The following is a 24,013-nucleotide window of genomic DNA, read 5'->3' as shown; positions in this document are numbered from 1 at the left end:
TTTTACTCTTATAAATTCTAGCCAGAAAAAGGGAAACCGGGTGAGTGTATTGTTTTGGCATTCAAAGAGCCTCCCCTTTCTGCTTTATTCAGTTTGTATGCTTTAAACACACGCATTTTATTTGATGTAAAGCTGCTTAAGAAGCACTTAGGTCAGATACTGGGATACTGTCCTGCTTTTGGAATGTAAAACATATATAAATACATACATATATATATATAATCAGCAGGTATTATCATGGATTGCTGGGTGTGTGGGACAATCAAGTTTCGGGTTAACTGTAAGTTTTGAAAGAGCCGCGCTGGTGATTGTGAGGTTAAATATTTAATATAGCTGCTCTGTAATATAAAAGTCCAATTATTGCATATATATATATATCTTTATTGTATCTATAAATATAATTCTATGTATTGGTGGAAACAATGTGAAGGGAGGCCGGGCTGCTTGGGAAAAGTCTGCTGACTACCTTTAATGATGTAAGGCGAGGAGAGGACAGAGGCAGCTCATTAATCCGGCCTGTTGCAGAGCAGCGTCAGTGATCGTGGGCGAAGCAATTGAATGAACGAAAGGAAAATGTGAGCGGCAGCGCGCCGGGCCCGGCAGAGTGCCGCATGACGCAGGAACGCTGCCATTGACGCAAAGAGCCGGCTCAGCCAAAAATAGCAGGTCTGGCAATGCACTCTCAGTCTGCAAGTGATGCACACAGGGGCTGGCCTTACACTCAGGCTATTTAAAACCCCATCGGAAACTTGAGAACACCAAATTAAGACATTGCGGATATTTTTAGAGCTAGTGCTTTGATGGAGGGGGCCAAGTTTGCTATCTATGCATATATATAAACTTTATATATATATATATATATATACACACACATATATATATATACACAAGTTTTTTTCACAGGTTATGCTGTTTTGTGTATTTTACACTGGCTTGTTTTCTTTTCCCCACAATTGATCAGTTGTGGTGTTTATGGACTGTGGGTTGCAATACTGCACACCTTCACCGCCCCCCACTTTCACCCCCTCCCCCAAACAACTTTCACCATTTAAATAAACCGGGGGCAGTTCAGTGCCACATTAGCTTCCAATTAAACCCTGCCACTCCCCCCCCCCCCGCCCCGCCTCTTCTCTTCCACCTGATGCGCTGCCCCTCTGCCTCAGGTTACTATTGACAAGCGGGAGCATTGTTGGGAAAATCATATTATAAGCGGCGTTTTAATGAATAAGTTCCCCTTTCCCTCGTCTACTTAGTAATTCCGAGCTATGCAAAATGTCCAATCGGTGTGTGAACAAAAAAAACAATGTCAGCGAAAACACCCATTACGTTTGTAAATGGAAATGTTCTTGGCAGACGGTACATTTCCAGTGGTTGACCGCTTTGCAGGTTCTCCACTTGGCTGGAAACAGTCGTTTCAGATCTCCGGAACTGTTGCAGTTGCGCGTTCTGACCAGGAAGAGGCAATCGCCCGCAATCATATTCCAGCAACATAATATCGCCCCAAAATAAATTTACATACAAAACCAAATAACTCGATCGTACACTTAGGACTCTGACATCTGGAGCTGGCTAAACTACAAGCTCCTACTGTGCATTTGATTACCATTATTGGCTAGATAAATAGCAGCGGAATGGAAAAAGTATATTTTCTGGAAAAAAAATTTACAGGATAATTTGTCTTTCCCAGATACATTAACTATTACCCTATTGATCCAATTCAGTTTCAAAACGGTAAAATTACAGGAAGTTTTACAATGGTAAATAGGATCTTGTTTCCTCCTAGGCTAAAATGTGTAACATAAACGCAGTGTGTGTGCGTGTGTTGTGTGGGGGTCGGGGAGGGGAGACGGTGAAGAGTAAGTAGAGACGCAAGACACAAAGTAAAAACATATTTTTTATTGTTAAATACACGGTACAGCTTATTAATTGCAAAATTATTCCAAAAGTAACTGCCTTTTGACGTTAACTCAGAATTTGGAGAGTTTTCAAATGCTTCTCACAAAAGTTATATCCCGAATAAAAATAAATGAAAATAATCACCAGTAAAAATGACATTTTACATCCTAATTCCCCACATGATATAAAACAGATCCTTTTAATGGGATAGGTAATAATCAAATCCCTGATGTTTTTGATTTTAAAAAACCCCCAAGTAAACCAATTATTGGAGGAGTCACGTGCAGATGACTCAATTTTAGATTGCTTATGGTTAACATCCCTATTTTGAATGAAGGTATTGTGAAAATTCTAAAATGTGGATAAGGAATTAAAGTTACAGAGACAGTGCAATTATATGTTAAGCCTACTGCTGAAACTAACAATCTTGTCTGGTGTAAACATTTTCAATACCATTTATGGACAAAAAATGAATTTTAAACTGTTAAAATAAAGGCTCAAGCATTTTTCTTTGGCAAACTCCCCGCATCTTGGCAATAAAAGCTCGACAATATTCAACTTAAAATAAATAGGGCAGCAAATCCTGTTGAATGGAATATCTAAACATGTTAAGAGAAATTACTATATTAGCACAAACACCGCATAAAAACAATTTTATTTAATAAAATGGCCTACACTCAATGCACATCCCAGGGGTGTGGTGTAGATTAACCCCACCACCACCACCGCCTCCCCCCCCAACTCATTTCAAGGGCATGGTGCAGATTTAAAATTGAAGAGTCTAATTAAAACAAAGTCACACATCAAGTTAAAAGGAAAATCAAAAATGTTGAAATGTAAACAGAAAATTAAGTACATAAAGATCACATCGCACAGCCTCATCCTCTCAATGTCGTAATTGAACTATTACAGCATTACATCCATGTCCACCAATGATTAAATGAAAACCTTGTTACATTACATTCTTCAGGCAGATAACACTACAATGATCACCTCCTACCTTTGGTGGCTGTTTCTATAATATTCTGTAATCTAAAATTAAAGCATCGGTGGTTTCGTAAACATTGACTTTGTGAAACTGCCACTTCGCCGTTGTTGGTTCCAGGCTGTTTCATTTTTCAAGCCCAAGTACTATTTTCTCCCTCCACTTCTCATGACTCTCCTATCAAGCCAAATATATCTTGTGTCCCTGCCACACAAGCCTGCTCCCTGGCGAACAATTTCCTTCCTCTCCCTGACAACTACCCGTGTAATATCTGAACCTGAGATGAATTCCAACCACATATCCAAGCCTTCAAAAATACTGCCTACGTAAACCCCTGTAACATCATCTGGTTCCACCCAAAACTCTGAAAAACTGAAAGCTTCATCCAGGCCTTTGTTACCTCTGGCCTTGATTTACAGTCAACCTCCCACATTCTATCTTCCATAAACTTGAGGCTATTTAAAACTCTACTGCCTGTGTCCTCGCTCAAGTCTTGTTAACCATCACTTGCTTGTTGACCAACACTGGCTTCCGTTTAAGCATTATCTTAATTTTTTAATTCTCATCCTTCTTTTCCAGCCCTACACCCAAGTTCCTCTATTTCTGGCCTTGAGCATCCCCAATTTTAAATTGTTCCACCAATGGTGGTCATACCTTCAGCTGCCTACGTCTTAAATACTGGAACATGTCCCCTCCCCTCTCCCAGCTTCTTTGTTTCACTATCCTCTTTTGAGTTGCTCATTAAAAAACATCTACTTGACCAAATATTTGGTCATCTGCCCTAATATTTCCTTATATGGCTCAGTATCAAATTTTGCTCTGTAATACTTGTGAAATGTTCTATTACATTAAATACACTATAGAAATATAGGTTGTTATAGTGATTTTCATATCTTTAAACTGGTCTAATTAACAAGTTTTTTTGTGTCTTTATCTCCCCATTGATCAATACTATTGTCAGTAATTTCCTCCTTTCTCAAAATGCAGCACTATACATGTTTTCCTCTTCCCCTTACATCCCAACATACTTTACAAACTCTTATTTCAGTGTCACATTGTTCATTTGTTCTTTCCATGGACATCAAACCTCTGCTACCCTTCACTTCCCTCTAATTTTCATTCCTTCCACAATCATTAGGCTATTAACACTGAAGCTTATTACATATATCAGTAGTTCCCAATTTATTTGGTTCTTCTTTCCATATCCGTTTTCAATTTTTTTTAAAGAAATGCAGTAAACGAAAAATAATACAAATTAATATTTCAAGATGGGACCTTCATTCACTGCAGATTTTTATCTGCAACAGTTAATCTTTCACTTTCGCTCACCGACTGGTCTGCTGTGTATTTTGTATGATTCAGTTCAGCACTCCTGTAAAACCTTACAATTATAACATACACAATAATCTAATTACAGGTTTCTGGAAAACAAGCAAGGTTTATTAGCCACATTTAAATTAGATATTAAAATTCTATATATCCCTTTTTAGTGTCTTTCCAAAGGAAAATCATGTTAAATTTCACATCTATTTGGACTTTTGCATTTAATTTAAAAACCAAAAGATTAAGACATTCTAAGGAACAGATTTTATTAGAAAAAAGTATAATACCAGGAATTATGAGCCAGTATATATTTTAAAAAGAATAATTTCCAGAGTCAAAGTATTATGTGTTCATATAAAACAAGAAAGAAAAATGGTCACTTGTGATTAAAAGTTCAGTGTTAATAATTAAATTGCATTTGAACCACAAAAGGCAAGCACGCAACTGGACAAGTGGGTTTTAAAATGACAGAGTTGTGAGAAATGTGAAAGTAGTCTGCGTTATTGTTTTAACATGAAAGTGAGCAATTTCATGTGCATCATCAGTAAGGTTGTTACAACAAGCCTGTACTGGTTCAGCTTTACAGCTGTAAGCATTACAATGTAGCCCAAAAGTACTGTGAAAAACTCTTGAAGCATCTGAAATTTAATCCATATTGGCAAATTTTATAACTGCATTTGCAGCCACACAATGTAAATTTGATTGGGTTTGAAAAATAATTATACATTTCCATCTCAATGTGGTCAGAGAACAGAATTGTAGAATCAGCAAAATGTGACAGGTGGAGGATGGGGGGGGGGGGGGGGGGGGAAAGAGAAAAACAAAAGAGCTACCTTTATATTGCCCATCATCACAAGAGATATTGAGTGCAATCTATCCTTTTTAGATTTCCTGGATATTTGTCCAAAATAGTCTACTGTTCCAGAATACAGCTTTGTATCACAGATGGTAGACGGCAATAGAATTCTCATATTTTTATTTTTCCCCCTTGTACAATTTTGTTACAGCATATGAACATTTATGCTATGGTAGAACATCATAACAAAGATCAAAGACCTCTGGAATAATGCATGCCACCACTGCCAGCAAGAACAGAGAATTTGGCACTCAGCCAAATCTCCACTCACAGCAGCAGGAGCCGAGAATCCCAGCCACATCGAGGTCGGAGAATTCCGGCCACAGATTCCATTCTTCCTTCATAACAGCATTGTTCCTCCCATTGTAGGATTGTAGGGTATTAGGATGCAAATTGGCACCCAAAATTTACCTTTGACAAGTTTTTGACTGTGTCATGAAGCAAGAGTAAAACAGCAGAGGCCACATACTTTCTGACAAAGAGGGAAGCAAAGCAAATTATAAGGTTAATTTGTTTATGCATTTTCCAGTGATCCAATCAATGTCACCTACTCTGGTTCAGCTCAATGTAAAGAGATCAGAGTTTTAAAAAAATGATATAAAGTGCATTCTTTAGTTCTCAGAATATTAAATCGATCATGAATTTGCATTTTCTCACTAATCAAACTAGGACTGCAGTTTATTAAACTAAACACCAATACATTTTGAACATAACAGTGACTATACTTCCAAAATACTTCATTGGCCGTAAAGCACTCAGACATCAAGTGGTGATGAAAAGTGCTATATAAATGCAAGTTTTTAAATTTTGTTTTAAATGCACCCTGCACGTAAAAGTATTACTACAATTAAGGAAGCACTATTGAATTTTGCCTATTATAAACAATTTAGTAGCAAAGGTTATCATGCAATATTTATTGAATTCCCAATGGAGTTTATACACTGGCAAAATTTTATTTTTTATTGTATTACAATTTTGCCTTTTGTGATCATATAAAATACACCCCCCCTACTATGTAGAGCTTGCAGAAAACATTCAGCTATTCTAATTCAGCAGACTTGTTTAAATTAAAGTTTATTTATTAGCATCACAAGTAGGCTTACATTAACAGTGCAATGAAGTTACTGTGAAAATCCCCTGGTCGCCACACTTCGGCACCTGTTTGGGTACATTGAGGGAAAATTTAGCATGGCCAATTCACCTAACCAGCACATCTTTCAGGCTTATATTTTTGAAATAAGTAAAACTGTCCAACATATTAATTTACAAATACAAACAATGTCCTAATGTCACTTTGTACTTATCTGCAATGGAATCACATTTATACTATACGGATAAAAGCTTCACTGCACTAAACACAGCAACCTTCAGGTCGGTGAACAAGGTACTATTGCTGTAATGGAAGAAAAATGTTATAATTCAACTGCTAGGATATTTAAGATGTTAACAGTAAGCTTAACATAATAGTTAAAAATCAGACACAATAACCCCTGGTATCTCAAACCCCTGGTATGATGGTATATATTAAAAATACATACACGTTACTGAGCAAATTCAATTGAAGAGATCGAGGGTGGAAACTGCATGGGTGAAAACAGAGTTGGTTTTGAATGTGACATCACCAAATGTCCATACTATGATGTGAAAAATGCCTAATTACTACAGTAAAAGAGCCAACTATCGAGTGAGGGAAATGAAAAACAAATTAAGAACAACATCAGAAAAATCAGGTCAACCAATCGACCTCAGCCCTTACTTTAGGTCACCAGTGTTAATGATTATAGTAGTCAACCCTAAAAACTACCTTTTAGGCCAAGCTTTTGGTTACCTGTCACCTGGCATCTCCTCATATGGCCTGGGATTAAATTTTGTCAGGTAATGGCTCCTGTGGAACGCCTGGGGATGTTCTCCTACGACACAAGGTGCAATATCAATTAATGCATGTTGTTGAACCAAAATTTTGAAAAGTACAGCACCAACATATTTGGAACTGTTCAGGTTTCATGTTGGGAGTCGGTTAAGCCCAGCAATGTCATATCTATACTGGGATTAAGTTTTCAACAAATTTGTTAATACAACGTGAAATGTTCACTCTATAGAGAAAATTTTGTATCTTTAAGTTGATCATGTCCAAAATTGCAATGAACATAAATTTACATAATTTATCAGCTATTTTCAGATTAGGTACAGCATAGCCACATGAACAATAAGTGTGGGTGGCACAGTGATTAGCACTGCTACCTCACAGCACCAGGGACTCAAGTTCAATGATGGCCTCGGGTCACTGTGTGGAGTTTGCACGTTCTCCCCCTGTCAGGGTTTCCTCTGAGTGCTCCGGTTTCCTCCCACACTCCAAAGATGTTAGGTTGATTGGCCATGTTAAATTGCCCTGTTATGTCAGGGGGACTAGCAGGATAAATACTTGGGGTTACAAAGATATGACCTGGGCGGGATTGTTGTTGGTGCAGACTAGATGGGCCAAATGACCTTCTTCTGCATTGTAGGGATTCTATGATTCTGTAACCTTACTCTGCTCCAACATCATGCCTTGACTTAAACTTCAAAAGACCCTCCATTACTTCAATACAAGTTCCATTTCCCTTCAGATTCATCACCATAGAATACATTTAATGGAAAATTAAATGCCTATGAAGAGGGTTTCCTTCACAGTGGTTAGCACTGCTGCCTCAAGCACCAGGGACTCGGGTTCAATTACCGTTTTGGGTCACTGTGCAACCTCCACATTGACATTCTCCCAGTGTCTGCGTGGGTTTCCTCTGGGTGCTTCAGTTTCCTCCCACAGTCCAAAGATGTGCAAGTTAGGTGGATTGGCCATGCTAAATTTCCCCTTAGTGTCTAGCTCGGGTAAATGCATGGGGCTATGTGGATAGGGCCTGGGTGGGATTGTGGTCAGTGCAGACTTGATGGGCATTCCGAATGGCCTGCTTTTGCACTGTATGATTCTATGAAGATGTGGGCATCGCTGTCTGGGCAAGCATTTGTTGCCCATTCCTAATTGCCCTTGAACTGAGTGGTTTATTAGGCCATTTCAGAGGGCAGTTAAGAGTCAACTGCAACAACAAAAACAGAAAATTCTGAAAAATCTCAGCAGGTCTGGCAGCATCTGTGGACAGAGAAAATAGAGTTAATGTTTTGCGCCCATATGGCCCTTCCTCAGAGCTAGAGAGCGGGAGAAATATGATGGATTATATACTGTGTAAGTGGGGAGTGGAGCAGCAGAATAGAAGGTCAGTGATTGGTGGGGGCTCGGAGGGATTGCAAAAGATGTGTAGGTCACAAGACAGAAGAAATTTTAATGGCAAGAGCAGGTGTTAATAGTTGCATAAAGGTAAGATATCAATGGGAGAATAAAGGTCAGTGCTCAGTGAAAGTAAAACTTAGGAATACGGTTTGTGCTTCGGGGCAAAAAAATTTGATATAAAAAAGAGTCCAGATGGAGGAGAAAGGCTACAGTCTAAACTTGTCGAACGTTGAATTCTGAGGGCTGTAATATGCCTAATTGTAAGATAAGGTGCTGCTCCACCAGTTTGTGTGGGCTTCACTGGGTATTGCAGCAGGCCAAGGACAGAGATGTGGGCATGAAAGCAAGATATGGAGTTGAAGAAGCAAGCAGCAGGAAGGTTGGGGTCATGCTTGTGGGCTGAGAAAAGGTATCCCACAGAACAGTCTGCATGTAGTCTCCCCAATGTAGAGGAGCAGCTTCCACTGAGGGAGATGCTTCACCAGAAAGGAGTGTTTGGGGGCCTTGAATGGTGAGGAATGAGGAGGTAAAAGGGCAGGTGTTGCATCATCAATTACAAATAAAATGAAGGTGAGATCGCTTCTCGGCCTTTTGGCTAAGATCAAGTGTAGTTATGCGGATGCTGCACTTGGTTGAGGTCATTGGGTTGCATTTAATATGAAGCAATTTTTAAAAGCGGCATCTCGGCCTTTTGGCTAAGATGCAAATTTTGGAGGAGGAAACCTCCGCCTACTCCAATCAGCTTGGCTCATGTAGATCAGGCCCAAGACAGGGTAGAGGATTGGATGCCCTGTCTTGTCAGCCTGGATCGGAAATGTCTCAACTTGTTGAGACTCTGAATTGGACTTGATTTGATTGAATTGGAAAAGTATTTAAAAAAAGATGTGATGGGAAGGGAATGAGGAATTGAGTGGACCAGGATGTCATGGAGGGAGCAGACTTTGCAGAATGCTGAATGGGTTGGGTTTCATGGTGGCATCATGCTGGAGTCATCCACATTGCTGTGGGACTGAAGTCACAAGGACGTTAGACTGACTAAGGATAGCAATGTCCAAAGAGGACATTGGTGAATCAGATGGGTTTTCACAACAACCAACAATAGATTTTAAGCTTTAATTAAAATTTATTGAATTTAAATTCCACCAGCTGCCGTAGTGGGATTTAAATTCATATCCCCAGAGTATTAGCCTGGGCCTCTGGATTACTAGTCCAGCAACATTACCACTACAGCACCATCTCCCCATGAGATGACTAAACTCATTTCACAAAGGATTTTGAGTTCGATGCACCTTAGTGATATCCCCATGTCATCCCAGGCTTGCCAACATCATAACACTGAGCCCAATTGTCCTCATGCAGGGTATTAGTCTTAGTGCACAGCCAGAGAGAGGGACTGACTTGACTGCAACATAAATCAGGGAGGAGGAGAAGCAGAGGACACATACATATTCATAGAATCCATACTGTGCAGAAGGAGATCCCAATCCAGAAAACTGATCACTCATTAAAAAAGGTCTAAAAATGTTTTCTCATACAATATAGAACATCTGTCAATGTTACTGTCTGCAACCAGTCAAAAAATACAATTCTAAGTGCATTCAAAAAATCTCTATGAAATTAAAAATACAACTATTGGGAGAGACTTGAGAAGCACAAGGATAATTGTGAAATCAAATATTAATGATTCTTTAAACAAAATCAGAGAATGATGCAGCAGAGAAGGAGACGGTTTGGTCCATCTTGTCTGTGCTAGCCCTTTGGTAGAATTCTTCATTGTCTCACTTTCCTGCTTTCCCCCAAAGCTCTTCTCACCAGCAAACTATTAACCTACAGTAAATTTAGTACACAGAATGTTATTTATCTAACAGTGGTTCTAATACGAATTAAACTATTTCAGTAAAGAGCCATGCCACCCGCTTTGAACAAAATCACATTCATTTAATTGATTTATGCACCTAACCTGTCTGGCAATATGCAAGATAGAAAGAAAAATCATGTTAGAGATGCAACAGCAGTGGGAAAAGAATAGCATATGGTTTATACAAACATACAGTACTTATTAGCACAGCGTAGGTTTGGAGCAGCAAATGAATCATCCCCTACTTAAAGCATCAATAGTCCATATTTATAACACTTACCCAATTTAAACCAACCTTCAGTCGTCAGTGCATGAGTCAGTGCTAGTTTGAAACTGTAGAAAAAAAGGTTTGGATTACATGCTGTGTATATATAGAATTTAAATTTAAGTTATTTTTTGCTATTATTCATATCTGGTCCTAACATCTAGTGACATGCAGAATGCACCAACGCCTTTTCTCTTTCCTTCTTGAGTATTTACCTGCAATCTCTAAACCCAAAAGTTTTTTGTCTATTAAATAATGATTGTCTATTTATAGGATTACATTTAAATATTTATTCCAATTTCTCATTCTGTATTCTTAAGCCTAATACAAGCTCCTTTGCCTTCAACACATTAAAACCAAGCTTCTTAGTCCTCCTCATTCTCAACAACATAACATATTTAAGCATCTAGCTATAAAACTTATTGCAATGCAAAGGTCCAAAAGATGGAACAAGCACCAACATAGTTGTTTACTGTCTATTGCAATGTATGAACTAACCCCACCACATATTTTGAGACACAAAATTCATCTTTGCCATCGAGACACCACTGTCATTTTACACATATTGTATATGATTGATTCTACTGAAGGTTAGAGGCTAAATGGACCATATGGCAACATGTTGCTCTCCATATGTTTACATGCCCATCCATGCTTAACCATTTATTAAGCACCATCTGCAACCCATGTGAATCCTGCTAAGCTAATCAAAATATGCTTCTATTATTTACTCAGTTAACTATTATTACATCATTGACACATAATTAATTATTTTCATAATATAAAATGAACGAGCTTTTGAGGCGTGCACTTAATTCTGCGATGGTTTTTTTGGATAAAACTCCCGACCAAAATATAGTATTAGAAACAGCGGGGGGCAGGGGAGGGAATCAATGGCTCTGATGCTAAAATCACATTAAGAAGTTACCTGACTAAAGAATACACAACCTCTTTTTAAAAAAATATTTTAAAAAGTGATTATTATATTTACGGTCTGTAACTACGTTTCATGCCGCCAGGGTAAAACATAAATATATTCCTCATTCTGTGGAATTATTTGCATGATCAAAAACAGCATTTTAGTACAGGTTCTCCTCACAATTACTGGCTCGTCGGCAAATCGACCTGAATTAGGAAATGTAACATTAGGGGGGAGTAGAATTTTTAAATCTTGCTTCTCAGCCGAATAGAAATTTTAAAAAGATAAAATCCACTAAGGGCAACAATCTTACTCTGAACTAGAGTAGGAATTAAAAAATAAAATCCACTAAAACAGTGGGAAAAAAAACAAACCTACTCTTGACTCGAGTAGGAATTTTACAAAAGACAAAATCTACTAAAAGAGAAATAAAAAAGACTAAATCCACTAGAGAGAGAAAAAGAGTAACAAACTTACTCTTCACTCGAGTAGGAATTTTAAAAAATAAAATCCACGAAAACCGAGAAAGAAAAAGCACCAAACCCACTCTTCACTCACCGTGAATCAAGATGTGCCGGCAGGACACAGGTTGCACCAGCACCTCTACTCACCCGAAGCAAGAGAATGGGGTGGAAGCGCTGGAGGAACAGAGAGCTCGGATCCCAGTGTCGGTGCATAAAGAGGGGAAGGGTGGTGACGGGGTAGACAGTTGCAGGCAGCGCGGCTCTAACCCAGCCGCCGCATGCCTGGTGCTCAGGCAGCCTCGCAGCGCTGGCAGTGGAAGTGTCCGGCCGGGATAAAGGCTGCATTGTTGAGCAAGCCGCCTCTGCCCCGCTCACAGCCGCCCCGAGCTCTCCTAACAAAGCCCACACCCGCGTCACTCTGGCGTCAATGGAAGCAGGCTCCGTGACGCGGGCGGGCAGGCTCACCGCCTGCGTCATTCTATAAATAGCTCCATTTGTTTCAGTGCCAAGCTCCCTCCCCCTTCGGCAGCCTGGCTTTTTCCATTGACGGCAATGTGAGCCGGCCCGGGGGAGGGAGGGAAGGAAGAGGGATATAGCGAAAGGGGATCCTCTCGCAACTGACCCTACAATGGAAACACAAAGCTTTTACTGCGTGTGCGATGATGCATTGCTGTAATAGCCAACATTATCCTGTCTAGTATTTTCCCAAATTAGAACCAGATGAAGCTTTTGGAACAGGCAGCTGGAAAGTTTCAATAGCATATTTAAAACTTGCTTTTCTTCCCCTCATTTTGTGCTGTATCCAAACAACAAACTTTTAAAAGAAAAAGTCCACCCTTTATATTAAAAATAAATATTTTATATTAAATATGTATATTAAACATTTTGATGTGCCTCGTTACTTTTTTTTGTTTCCAAGCGTCTTATAATTGAGAATATTGCACTTCCGCAAAAGAACCTGTTGTCAAATATTTATAATTCAGAGTCAGTGGGTTGTAGTTAAGCTATTTGAATCTTGGGCACACACAGACCTGATCCATTGATCCCTCCGCCCCCTCCCAAATCTGCCCACACACCCGGTGTAGACGGCAAATTTGGGATTATGCACACTTCTCCCAGTTCCAAGTGCTAATCAATTCATCATTTCTGTCCCATCATTACAACTTCCCCTTTTCTGCTTAGATGTATTCCTTAAGTGATTCTTCTCTTGTTGGATTTTGTGATTCCCCACAGTGGTTATAATACTGGACTAACAACCTCGAAGTTAGGTGTCATCATTCCACCATGGCCAGTTGTGAAATTGAATAAATTTGCTCATTTCTGATTTAGAAGCAGTTAGAAAATGAAAGCTTCCAGATTGTCATTAAAAAAAACCCAAAATAGTTCCCAAAAGGGAAGATTGCCATCGCAATCCAATCCGGCCTACACATGACTTCAGATCCACATTCGGTGGTTGACCCTTGATGTTCTTCGAACTGGCCTACCAAGGCACTCAGTTGTAAGCAATCAATATCAAATTCAAAATAAGTAGAAAGAATATCCATCAGATGGGGCAGCATGGTGGCACAGTGGTTAGCACTGCTGCCTTACAGTGCCAGGGTTCAATTCTGGCCTTGGGTGACTGTGTGGAGTTTGCATGTTCTCGCCATGCCTGTGTGGGTTTCCTCTGGTTTCTTCCCACACTCCAAGGATGCACGGGTTGCGTTGACTGGCCATGGAAAATTTCCCCTTAGTGTCAGGGGGACTAGCAGGGTAGATATGTGAGGTTACAGGGATAGTGTCTGGGTGGGATTGATGGGCCCAATGGCCTCCTTCTGCACTGTAGAGATTCTATGAATCTATGATCTAGGCATTGTGAAGAAGCAAGATTTAAGCAATCTTAACCCTGCTCATCTTGCAAAGTCCATATTCACATCTGGAAACAAATACCCATGTGAGCCCATGTCTCACAGTAATAGTGTGATAGTTGTAATCACAGAATTATAAGTATTATGCAACCTCCCAAACCCCTCCTTCACTATCTCTGGCTTCTCCTGCCAGCTAAATAAACCCATTAGAGGTTATACACAGTTGGGTGGAAGGGGCCCAGAGAGTGCTCACTATCGACTCTAGATCCTGCATGACTTCAGGTTAAGTAGCATCAAATAAACCATCTTTGTGGACAGTTACAGCACCCATAATTGAAGAATCAGTCCTCCTCCATGTTGAACACTACACAGAAGAAGCATTGAAGGAAGAAAGGGCATAGAATATAGTCTACATTAAAAGCTATGCCAACCCCGTCACTGAGTCCTGAGGATATGGCTGAAAACTGTGCATTCATCTTTAATAACAATCCAAACTTAAATCCACCATTGTGCATCCTCCTCTGATCAAAGTATTAATTTGCTCTATCTATGAAATGATCCAATAGCCTCTGTTCCAACTATTCCTTGTAGCAAAGTTGTGTAAAGAAAAGTCTCCAAACCTCTCTTCATAATATTGGTGACAATATATGGCTCTCTTCATTGCAGTAACCAAAGGAAATAGTCTTTTCCTATTCATTTCAGCAAATATTTTCATAATTTTAAAAATCATTATTAAATCTCCTGTTAAATCACTACTGCCATTGAAAGAGCCCCATGATTTTAAGTCTCCACTAATATCTATAAAATGAGAAATTGGGCTGGGTAACACCTTTTTTTGGTGCTACGAGTGCCCTCAGAGTTCAAAAGTAGTTCTGCAATGCATGCACACATTTGTAGAGCAAACTGCACCAGACACCATATTAATGAGGGTGTTAGCAAGCACCCAGTGAATATCCACTGAAAGTATGAATAGCAAATACATCATGGCAATCAGTATGCAATGTTAATGTGACCCCAGGGCTGCCACTTAGGAACGCAATGCTCCAGCCAACACCCTCTCTTCACTTCACACAACTGAGCATGCATTCAGCATTATTGCTAGTGCTATTGAAAGGGATCATCTATTTGAATTTTACAGCACAGAAAGAGGCCCTTCAGCCCATCAGGTAATGTGGCGCTGAGAGAGGAACCTGAACCCTGGTTAAAAGTCTGATGCTCTACCAACTGAACTATTTGCAGGTTAGGTGCTGGTCACCTTCTTCTGGCTGTTGCTTTGAGCCTACAAGTGCTTTCAATAGTAGTTTCAAGTTGCAGAATTCCAGAGGGAGTGGTTTGACAGATGATGAAGAACTTCAAGGTTTCTGCACAAACTAATTGCTCTCAGACATGGGAATACTAGTAGGCATATGGACTGCACACGCATCACTTTGTTGGCAACCCATCTCAACTCTCTTGTATATCAGAACCAAAAGGGATTCCACCCACTTTATGTCTAGCTGGTGAGCTACCACAGATAGCAAATCATATAGTCCTATGCCCAATAGCATAGCACCAGTCGTGATGTCTTCATTTTGCAGCAATCGTGACAGCTGCAGTTGACTCCCCAAAGGGAAAGGGTGATTACAGGAGACAAGGGCTATTTTCTGATAACATGGTTGATGATTCTGGTGTTCAGACCCTGCAAAGCTGTGTAGCATATATGCTTTTATGTTGATTGCACTCGTCTGAGTCAACTGCGGTGGAACATGTGTGTGATCTTGCCATCCAGCGAGCTGACATCTGCACTATCCTTGCTCCTTGTCTCATGCCTGCATTAAACTTTTTTTTTATCATCTCCCTGTCTGTCCGTAAGTAGAAGGTGTTTTGAATTATTTTGAAAGTAGGCTCTGGTGTGTTTCCCCAAATCCTTGGTTTGCGTGATCCAACTTAAAAATAACTCCCAGCAAATTCACATTATGATTAATTCAGGAGTTGGGCTCATGTACATTCAAGCTTAGGAAGGAAATAATCACAACCTCACACACATACATACAGTAAGCCATAGAAAAGAGGAAGATTTACAACTATGGCCAATGACAGAACTGCAGAAATATATATGAGTTCTTGTGATTTCCAATGTCTGAGAATTGAAAGTCCAGAGGGTGTTTCCCGCGTGGCAGGGTTCAGTCCAGATGAGTTGGAGACAACTCAAAAATTCTTGAAACAAATGGTGCTGCAGCACAGTGGACTTTCTGTGCTTACACTGCTTGGCAGCTGTCAGAGACTTTTAAAATCAAAAAAGTTTTGAGAAGTTGAGAGATGGTGGCTGGCTGCTTACTCGGTCGAGAGCTGCTGGAGTTCTTTCTATTTAATGTTAAGTCGGCAGCCTAAGCATTTCTTAGTTCTCAAAGAAATATAGGGATTTCAAAATGGTTACTTGATTCATATGACCAAAAGATGTTTATCTATCGGTTGGTTCTGTCTTTGGTTTCAGGACTGATAATGTCCCAGCCATTAACTTTTGAATGAGTTACCATTCATATTGATGTCCTCACATCACAAAGCCATTGTCTAGGCAGACTCTGACCCCATTAGAGGGGTTAAGCTTAGCAAGGTGCAAATGATGTCCATTGTCCCCTCAATGGTCCTCTTTTGAAATGGACGTTGACAATCCCAGGTGTGAGATAGGCCTGTAAACCACTCTGCAGCAATAATGACTTTTGATCTGTGAGTCCCCTGATTTCATGATTATAGTGTCCTTACATTTGGAGTGAGTTTTCACGATGATGCAAGGAAGATTCTTTTGTTCTTATAGCTCCTGTTGGTAGCTTCCAGATCAAAGTGCCAATCCTATGGTCATGTAACTTGTAGCAACCATCTTTTTCATAGAATCCCTACAGTCAGAAGGAGATCATTCAGCCCAATGAGTCTGCACTGACTCTCTGACAGAGCATCTTACCTGGACCCAAACCCCCACCCAATCCCCTAACCCTACACATTTATCATGGCAAATCCCCCTAACCTACACACCTTGGGAGACTAAGGGGCAATTTAGCAGAGCCAATCCACCTAACCTATGCATCTTTGGACTGTGGGAGGAAACTGGAGCACCCAGAGGAAACTCACGCAGACACGGGGAGAATGTGCAAACTCCACGCAATCACCCAAGGCTGGAATTGAACCTGAGTCCTTGGCACCATGCTAACCACTGTGCCACCTTGCCACCCTGGTTCAGCAGAAAGTCAATTTAAAAACAGCAAAAAAGAATAAAGATTCTGTACATACAGATTGGATTTATTTTCATGTCTTATTGACACAATACCTGTAAAACATTCCTGATGTCTCAATATGTGCTGATATTATCTCCAATTTACCTCCAATGCAAGATATATGCATTGTCTGTATCTGTGTTGGGAATGAGAAGAAATCAAGTGACTTTCCTCTGTTTTCATCAACACTGTTTTCTTGCTGTTCTTCCATAGCTTTGTCAGGTTGGACTGCTTGGGTATCTGGAAAGAGAAAGGTAGAAGGATAAATGTGCTATGGGGAGCGGCGGGGGACATGTTTATGTCATCTGTAGCTCATAAATCAGAAGGGGAGTATGTGACAATCTGCTCCCATTGCCCTTTGACCGTATGCCTGGAGAGACTGCTTCCCCTCTGCAGATACAAGACATGTCACCCCTTTTCCACCTCCTCCACCAATAAGTCTAGTCTATGGTGTTCCAAAGTCTTTGGAAGCTGCTCACTCCCTTTCAATCCCAGTCTACTCTTTCCCAGGTAAGATTATTTTCAACCACAACTCCCAGCACCTGCTCCAGCCAGAACACATCTCCACTGTAAGAGGGGCAGGCTAACTTTAACTGTTGTTAGTCACTCACAACAGGCCCCCTACTCAAGTGTCAAGCCTATCAACAAAATGGTCAGCTCCAGATGGCACAGAAGTCATGAAAATAAGCAATCAACTGGCATCACGATCCCTGCACCTGAAAGGGGTGAGAACAGAGGCTAATGGGGCCCAAAGGTACTAGTGAAGGGTGACCTGCTGGTTTGCCAACCCTGTTCACAGCACCAGCCATTTTTGATTAGGCTGGCTACTCACCCCCACAAAATGGATAACTGATTAAGCTCATTGAGCACCTTCAAATCATCAAAGGAGGCCAACTGGAATTGCCCAGTCTGCCTCCACTTTCCTGAACCAGTGTGGGGCCAGTTTAACTGCATGGACACCCAGTGGCAAGCCAAGAGGCCAGCCATTCAGGCAAACCTGCAGGTCCTCCCAGTCTCGATAGGTACAGGTGCAGCCATGGGTCCTCTGAAGATTGATTTCAGCACGCTCCTTTCATCTCACTGCACTCACTCACACACACAAACACACACAAACACACACAAACACACACAGCAATGGCCTGCCTGGCTGATTTTTTTTACATCAAATTTAGTTCAAATTTTAAAAAGTTGATGAGAGGACATCTCCATATTGAAGCTCCCTCTCAGTTACGCCTTTGCAGGCTGCTGCTCCTTTCATGCTGGAAGGCCTCTGATTGTCTTCCAACTTCAACAGCTCACCCGACATCCTTAATTGGACAGAGAACGTGTCCCTAAGCCAGTTAAAACTCTTCTGAAGACAATCCAGCCCAATATCTTAACTTTTCATAGTGGCGTATTCAATTCTACACAGAGTAACGCATACTATGCCTAAACATTGTCTTGTACAAATAAATCCAAATCCTTTTGTTTTTGCATGCTGCACATTTATAAATTGGGCTACACAAAATCATAAACAACAGAGTATAAATGGACATGTATCAGTTTATAAATGATTATGTCTGTTTATGGAAACTAATATCAGCTGTTTACATGTGGAAAATCCTTTGGTGAAAAAGGCTGAACTGTTACATATTTTATCCCATTATGCTGTTATGTGCTGTTAACCCTTTCACTGAGAGATCTTTTCACAAAATACTCCCCCCTCTTCAAAGAGGCACTCTTTCCCTCTTTCATGGGAACACTCTTCCCCCAACCCACCCTGTTTTAGAACAGCACGTTAATTCTCTTGCCTCCTTCCTCCACCCCCACTCCCTCAGTGACTACTGTTTTGATTTCTGCTCTCGTTCCTATCTGATGTTTGCTCTGAGAATGAACTTTCTACTGCGAACATACACTAGAAGACTTGATTTAAAGTTTATTTACTAGTCACAAGTAGGCTGATATTCACACTGCAATGAAGTTACAGTGAAAAATCCCCTACTCACCACACTCCGATGCCTGTTTGAGTACACAGAGGGAGAATTTAGCATGGCCAATCCACCTAACCTGCACATCTTTAGACTGTGGGAGGAAACCGGAGCATCCAGAGGAAACCCATGCACACACAGGCAGAATGTGCACACTCCACACAGACAGTGACCCAAGCCGGGAATCGAACCCATGCCCCTGGTGCTGTGAGGCAGCAGTGGTAATCACTGTGCTACCATGCCGTTGACCCATGCCATTGATTTGTCATGCCAAGTGGAAAAATTGTCCACGTTTCAAACAATGCATGCAGCTGCTTACATGAGTGCTAATGTTCATGGGACTGAAACACAAGCATCAGTCTTGTAGGCATCACAGTCAGTACCTTTTCTTAGCTTCTTATTAGCATAAAAAACCAAATAGCGTCACCAGCATATTTAAACTCCAAACTGCCATTACTACAGAGATGATATTGAATACGATTGTATGCAGTTATATGTGCATTAGGTGTGTCTGCCTACGCCTGTAATAAGTAACTGATGAGTATATGTAGCTAAAGGCATCTCCTGCAAACTCTGAACCAATTTTAAGCTAGTTAAATGTAGTTGGCATATGTGTGAATGTTACTTTTCCTTAGGAACCTCTCCAAAACTTCTCGGCCTTTTGGCTAAGATCAAGTGTAGTATGGACAGGCTGCACTTGGTTGAGGTCATTAGGTTACATTTAAGCTTCATTTGAAGCAATTTTTAAAAGTGGCATCTCGGCCTTTTGGCTAAGATGCAAATGAGATCAAGCCTTGGAGGAGGAGAGTCTGCACCTACTCCAATCAGCTTGGCTCATGTAGATCGGGCCCAAGACAGGAGTGGAGGCCCTGTCTTGTCAGCTTGGATCGGAAATGTCTCAACTTGTTGAGACTCTGAATTGGATTTGATTTGATTGAATTGGAAAAGTATAAAAAAAACCTCTCCAAAACCGTGCAAATAAGATCATTAATGTGGATGGCTGCATGAATTGCTTTTATATGTCACCTGGCTTTTATTTTGGAAGGCTATCTTATTGTCTAATAAAGAACTATCATTCACTAGCATCACTGTGAACTATATTATTCATGATTCATTAAAAAGTTAATCAGACTGCTTTAAATAAACATAAACCGAAATAAAATCCTGTGTGCTATATTTGTAAAGTAGTAACATAGTTTATATCTAACAACATTTGTTGCACAAAAATTGGCAGATTTTCAAATTACAAATATCAACGGCATCTGCTGCATCTCAGTACAAGAGTAATAGTCACACGCACAGGTTCTTTTTAGGAAATCTGTGTTGAGAGCTTCCTCCTGCTTTTAAAAATAGAAATTACTGGAAATACACAGCTGATCTGCCAGAATCTGAAAAGAGTAAAAATCTTTAACTTATCATTTTGTAAACCTTTTGGTGGTAGTCATTTTTCTCCCTTTCTGCAGTTCACCCATTAAGGGACATTCACTGTAGAGCAAGTAATCATGTGGCAGTCGGGAAAACCTTGGCACATCTCTTTGTTTCCAAGTTGCCTTGTTTGACATTGCTGAGAAAGTTTGGACCACTGGGCTGCTTATCTTCATTGTCAATGGGGCAGCTCTTCCATAGAATCCATAGAATCCCTCCAGTGCAGAAGGAGGCCATTCGGCCCATCCAGTCTGCACCGACCACATTTCCACCTAGACCCTATTCCTATAACCCCACATATTTACCCTGCAAATCCCCTGACACTAAGGGGCAATTTAGCGTGGCCAATCAACCTAACCCACACATCTTTGGACTGAAACTGGAGCACCCAGAGGAAACGCACGTAAACACGGGGAGAATGCGCACACTCCACACAGACAGTGACCCAAGCTTGGAATCGTCCCTGGCGCTGTGAGTTAGCAGTGCTAACTACTGTGTCACTGTGCTGCCCATTTATGTGGAGCTCTTAGCTGTCTTGAGACAGCTGCTGGTCTTATAATGTGACAACTACCAAATTGGAATGGTTGTTGTTATCAATACGCTGAGCTGCAAGAAATATGGTGTTGAGCCTGAAGTCTAAGATTAGATCCTTGTGATTGAGGGTAAAACAGACTCAATGGCAATTAATGTGGCTAATTATTATTTTTGACTCTGTGGCCAAAGTGGAAAACAAATTGAAGATAGTATCTGCCACTTATTCATGAAGTAGATCCTTTTCAAGGTACTATGAAGGGAAGAAGATCTGTGAGGTGAAAGTAGAGAGTGCAAAGCCTCTTCAGAGGCCTCTTCAGAACAATCAAGAGATATTGCAAAATTAAATTATGATATAGCATTTTGTAATGTCAAGAAAGTTTTTGGGGAGGTGGAGCATTATTAATAGGTCACATCATCTGCAGGGACTAGCAATTGCATTGGTTAATCTTTGTCATCAGTCATAGTTAAAAGGATTTCTCTGGGCTGATGCCACTCAATGACTGGTCAGGTACACTTCAAAAGACTTGGGTGGATATTTTCAGGATTTAGAATGAACATCAAATTTTGGTAGGCATTGATCCCAATGAATTGCACCAGTGATCCATCTATGAAGAACTCCAAAAGGTCTGCCAATGTGCTATGCAAATAGAAGATCCCAATTAGTTTTTTCACTCAGGGTAAATATGCTCCATACATATATGGCTAAGGTGTAGATTGGTAGACATCGATGGTATTCATACGAAATTCATTAAAGATGCTCAAGGTGGAGGAAAGGAGAGTGAATAATAGATATCAGAAAATGAATCAGTGCTCCAGAACAACAATACAGCTTGGTGCTGTCTTTCTGAGGCATGGGAATAGGATTTTTGGCTCAGGTGTGTGTTCCACAGCACAATTGTGATCACTACAAAAGGGGAATTGTACTGAGATAATATTTTGCTGTTATCAAGGTGGTTGTGCAAATGTTTGTGGCATTTTTATTGGATGCTTTGGAGGCCTTTGGTATAATCAAGAAGAAACAAGCTAAATTTTAAGAGAATTGGGTAGATTAGGGTTTGAGATGGTGGAACGCCATACGATGATTTGATTAATTCATCCTTATACCACTGTTGACAAAATGCTTCAATACAACCCCTCTTAGGCTGAACCTAGAAACCATGGGAGTAAGTGGTCAAATCTTGGATTTTATCTGAAAGTATACTCCAGCTCCAAGACTCAAGTAAAGGCAGATGGGAAACACATTGAATCTATTTCTAATGAAAGTGGAGGTTTCGGAGGCAAAATAGCAGACACCATTGCATATTCTATTCAATCGCTGGAATTCTACTGCCCTGCCCATCATGGGAATCGGAGCGGGCGAGTGTTGGACAACAGGAAGGTCCATTGACCTCGGGCGGGATTTTCCAGTCTCGGGTCGAGCAAGGCCGTAAAATCCCACCCAATGTCTTTGAAAATGTGCTGGATGACATTGATCTCAGAAGTCTAAAAAGTTAGATACACGAATAGGCATGGGATAGAAGAATATGGACTGCGTAGAGGCAAAAGGTCTTTAGTTTAGAAAGGCGTCATGTGTCGGTGCAGGCTTGGTGAAAAAGGGCCTGTTCCAGTGCTGGACCGTTCTTTGTTCTTAACAGACTCCTTTGAAGGAGGAGAATTGTAGCAGAAATTCAGGAATTGATGATACCTAATTTGGTATGCCATGATGGGATCAAAATCCCAGGGCTGGAAAGATCAGAATATTGGACACTCAACAGAGGCGCTAACCTCACTTGTGGAGACTGAAATTAGAGCAGAACCCGAGCAAAACTCAGAAAAGAGCAATTGGGCCAATAAAAAAAACTTTCCTAATTTCCTTGGAGAATGGAGAGGTAGTGCCATAAAGGCAATTCCCTTGGTGTTGATTACCTCTGGTTTCCGCATTCAATGGCCTTTTTAAGGCCAGAATGGAATCTACACCTGGTCAACAAGTGTAGTGTCTGCTGGAATGCCTGGGGCTGATATTACAGAGGCTGTGGGGTGGCACGGTGGCACAGTGGTTAGCACTACTGCCTCACAACGCCAGGGAACCGGGTTTGATGCCGGCCTTGAGTCACTGTCTATGTGGAGTTTGCATGTTCTCCCTGTGTATGTGTGGGTTTCCTCCAGGTGCTCCAGTTTCCTCCCACAGTCCAAAGATGTGCAGGTTAGGTTGATTGGCTATGCTAAATTGTCAGTTAGTGTCAGGAGAATTAGCACGGTCAATACGTGGGGCTATGGGATAGGGGCTGGATGGGATTGTGGTCGGTGCAGACTCCAAGGGCTGAATGGCCTCCTTCTGCACTGTGGGGATTCTATGTCTAGTCTATTCTATGGCACCTCCCTCACCAGCCGCCGCCCCCCCCTCCCCCGCCTGCCCCCACCACTACCACTGTCCTCCACTCCTAATGAATTGAAGTGGCAGAAAGCAATCAGATTGAGGTTCCAGGGAAAGTTGCTGCATCCCATCAGAATCATTTTGGAATTACTAGTCTAGTCTTTGTCCAAGATTTTTCTGGAAGAATGAAATCACAGCTGATGTATTTTTGGCAGATTCACACAGGGATTTCTGGTCCTCTTTGGGCTAGCAAATTATGGACATGATATTGGGCACCTCCAGAATTGGTACCTCGAATGCTACATGGGACAAATTATAAATTGCTAAATATTACTTGTCATAGGGGTATGATTAGTCCTCTTTAAAAAAAATCCATTTTGAAAGGGTTAAGAATTGTACTATTTATTCCCCAGGCAGGACTGTCTGAATTTAATACACATTCCATAAAGCCTTGATGTACTTGTGTAAATTCACTCTGTTAGAAAGCGTAACCCAATTCGGAGATCTATTCCATAAGTAAAAAATGATCAAAAATCTTACTTTCCAAATCAAAAACAGGTTTATGTATATACAGAGGTAAATTTCCCTTTTTTGGGAAGGAGTTTCCTCAGCTTATTGGGCACATTGTGTTTGTTTCTTTATGGCTTTGCTTTGGCTTTCAAGCAATGTTGAGAGCAAAAAAAAAATTCCTTCCACAGGCTTTAATTTTTTCTATTTCCATTCATTTTGAGGAGATAACTGTGCATCCTCTGCAATTAATTTGTGTTGAAGTGGAGCTTCTCATAAAGAGGATAAATAAAATGCAGCTTTC

The 24,013-nt window shown here is 40.7% G+C and overlaps 1 protein-coding gene and 2 pseudogenes across 3 annotated transcripts; 2 read left to right on the top strand and 1 right to left on the bottom strand.

Annotated features, from left to right (window-relative positions):
* Positions 1 to 1,897: 1,897 nt before the first annotated feature.
* LOC144503651 (uncharacterized) lies at positions 1,898 to 12,206 on the bottom strand. 3 transcript variants are annotated; one of them, XR_013499532.1, is made up of 4 exons: positions 11,923 to 12,206; positions 10,461 to 10,513; positions 6,865 to 6,970; positions 1,898 to 5,532 (listed from the first exon to the last, which is right to left on the bottom strand). XR_013499532.1 is itself a non-coding variant. In XM_078228336.1 (4 exons), the coding sequence occupies exons 1-4, from the start codon at positions 12,171 to 12,173 to the stop codon at positions 6,387 to 6,389; spliced, it is 453 nt and encodes a 150-aa protein (XP_078084462.1). In that variant the 5' UTR covers positions 12,174 to 12,206; the 3' UTR covers positions 1,898 to 6,386. The 3 variants fall into 3 exon arrangements, 2 of the variants coding, with proteins under 2 accessions (XP_078084462.1, XP_078084461.1); XM_078228336.1 differs by having other exon boundaries at positions 1,898 to 6,453; positions 6,889 to 6,970; XM_078228335.1 differs by having other exon boundaries at positions 6,889 to 6,970.
* LOC144504200 (U2 spliceosomal RNA) lies at positions 8,898 to 9,074 on the top strand (annotated as a pseudogene).
* A 7,329-nt stretch (positions 12,207 to 19,535) lies between the features above and the next one.
* Positions 19,536 to 19,687, top strand: LOC144504162 (U2 spliceosomal RNA; annotated as a pseudogene).
* The last annotated feature ends 4,326 nt before the right edge of the window (positions 19,688 to 24,013 follow it).

The sequence above is a fragment of the Mustelus asterias genome, chromosome 14 (assembly GCF_964213995.1).
Source record: "Mustelus asterias chromosome 14, sMusAst1.hap1.1, whole genome shotgun sequence".
Lineage (NCBI taxonomy): Eukaryota > Metazoa > Chordata > Chondrichthyes > Carcharhiniformes > Triakidae > Mustelus > Mustelus asterias.
Note: the sequence above shows the minus strand (reverse complement) of the source record. Positions and strands in the feature narration are given on the sequence as shown.

Excerpts from the sequence above, each read along its gene's own strand:
- LOC144503651 (XM_078228335.1), bottom strand. The coding sequence starts at position 12,173 with ATGCAGCCTTTATCCCGGCCGGACACTTCCACTGCCAGCGCTGCGAGG. Across the intron at positions 10,514-11,922 it reads CCGGCACATCTTGATTCACG|TTTCAAACTAGCACTGACTC; the intron begins GTGAGTGAAGAG and ends TTTTTTCTACAG. Across the intron at positions 5,533-6,888 it reads GAGGAGATGCCAGGTGACAG|AAAGTATGTGGCCTCTGCTG; the intron begins GTAACCAAAAGC and ends CCTCTTTGTCAG.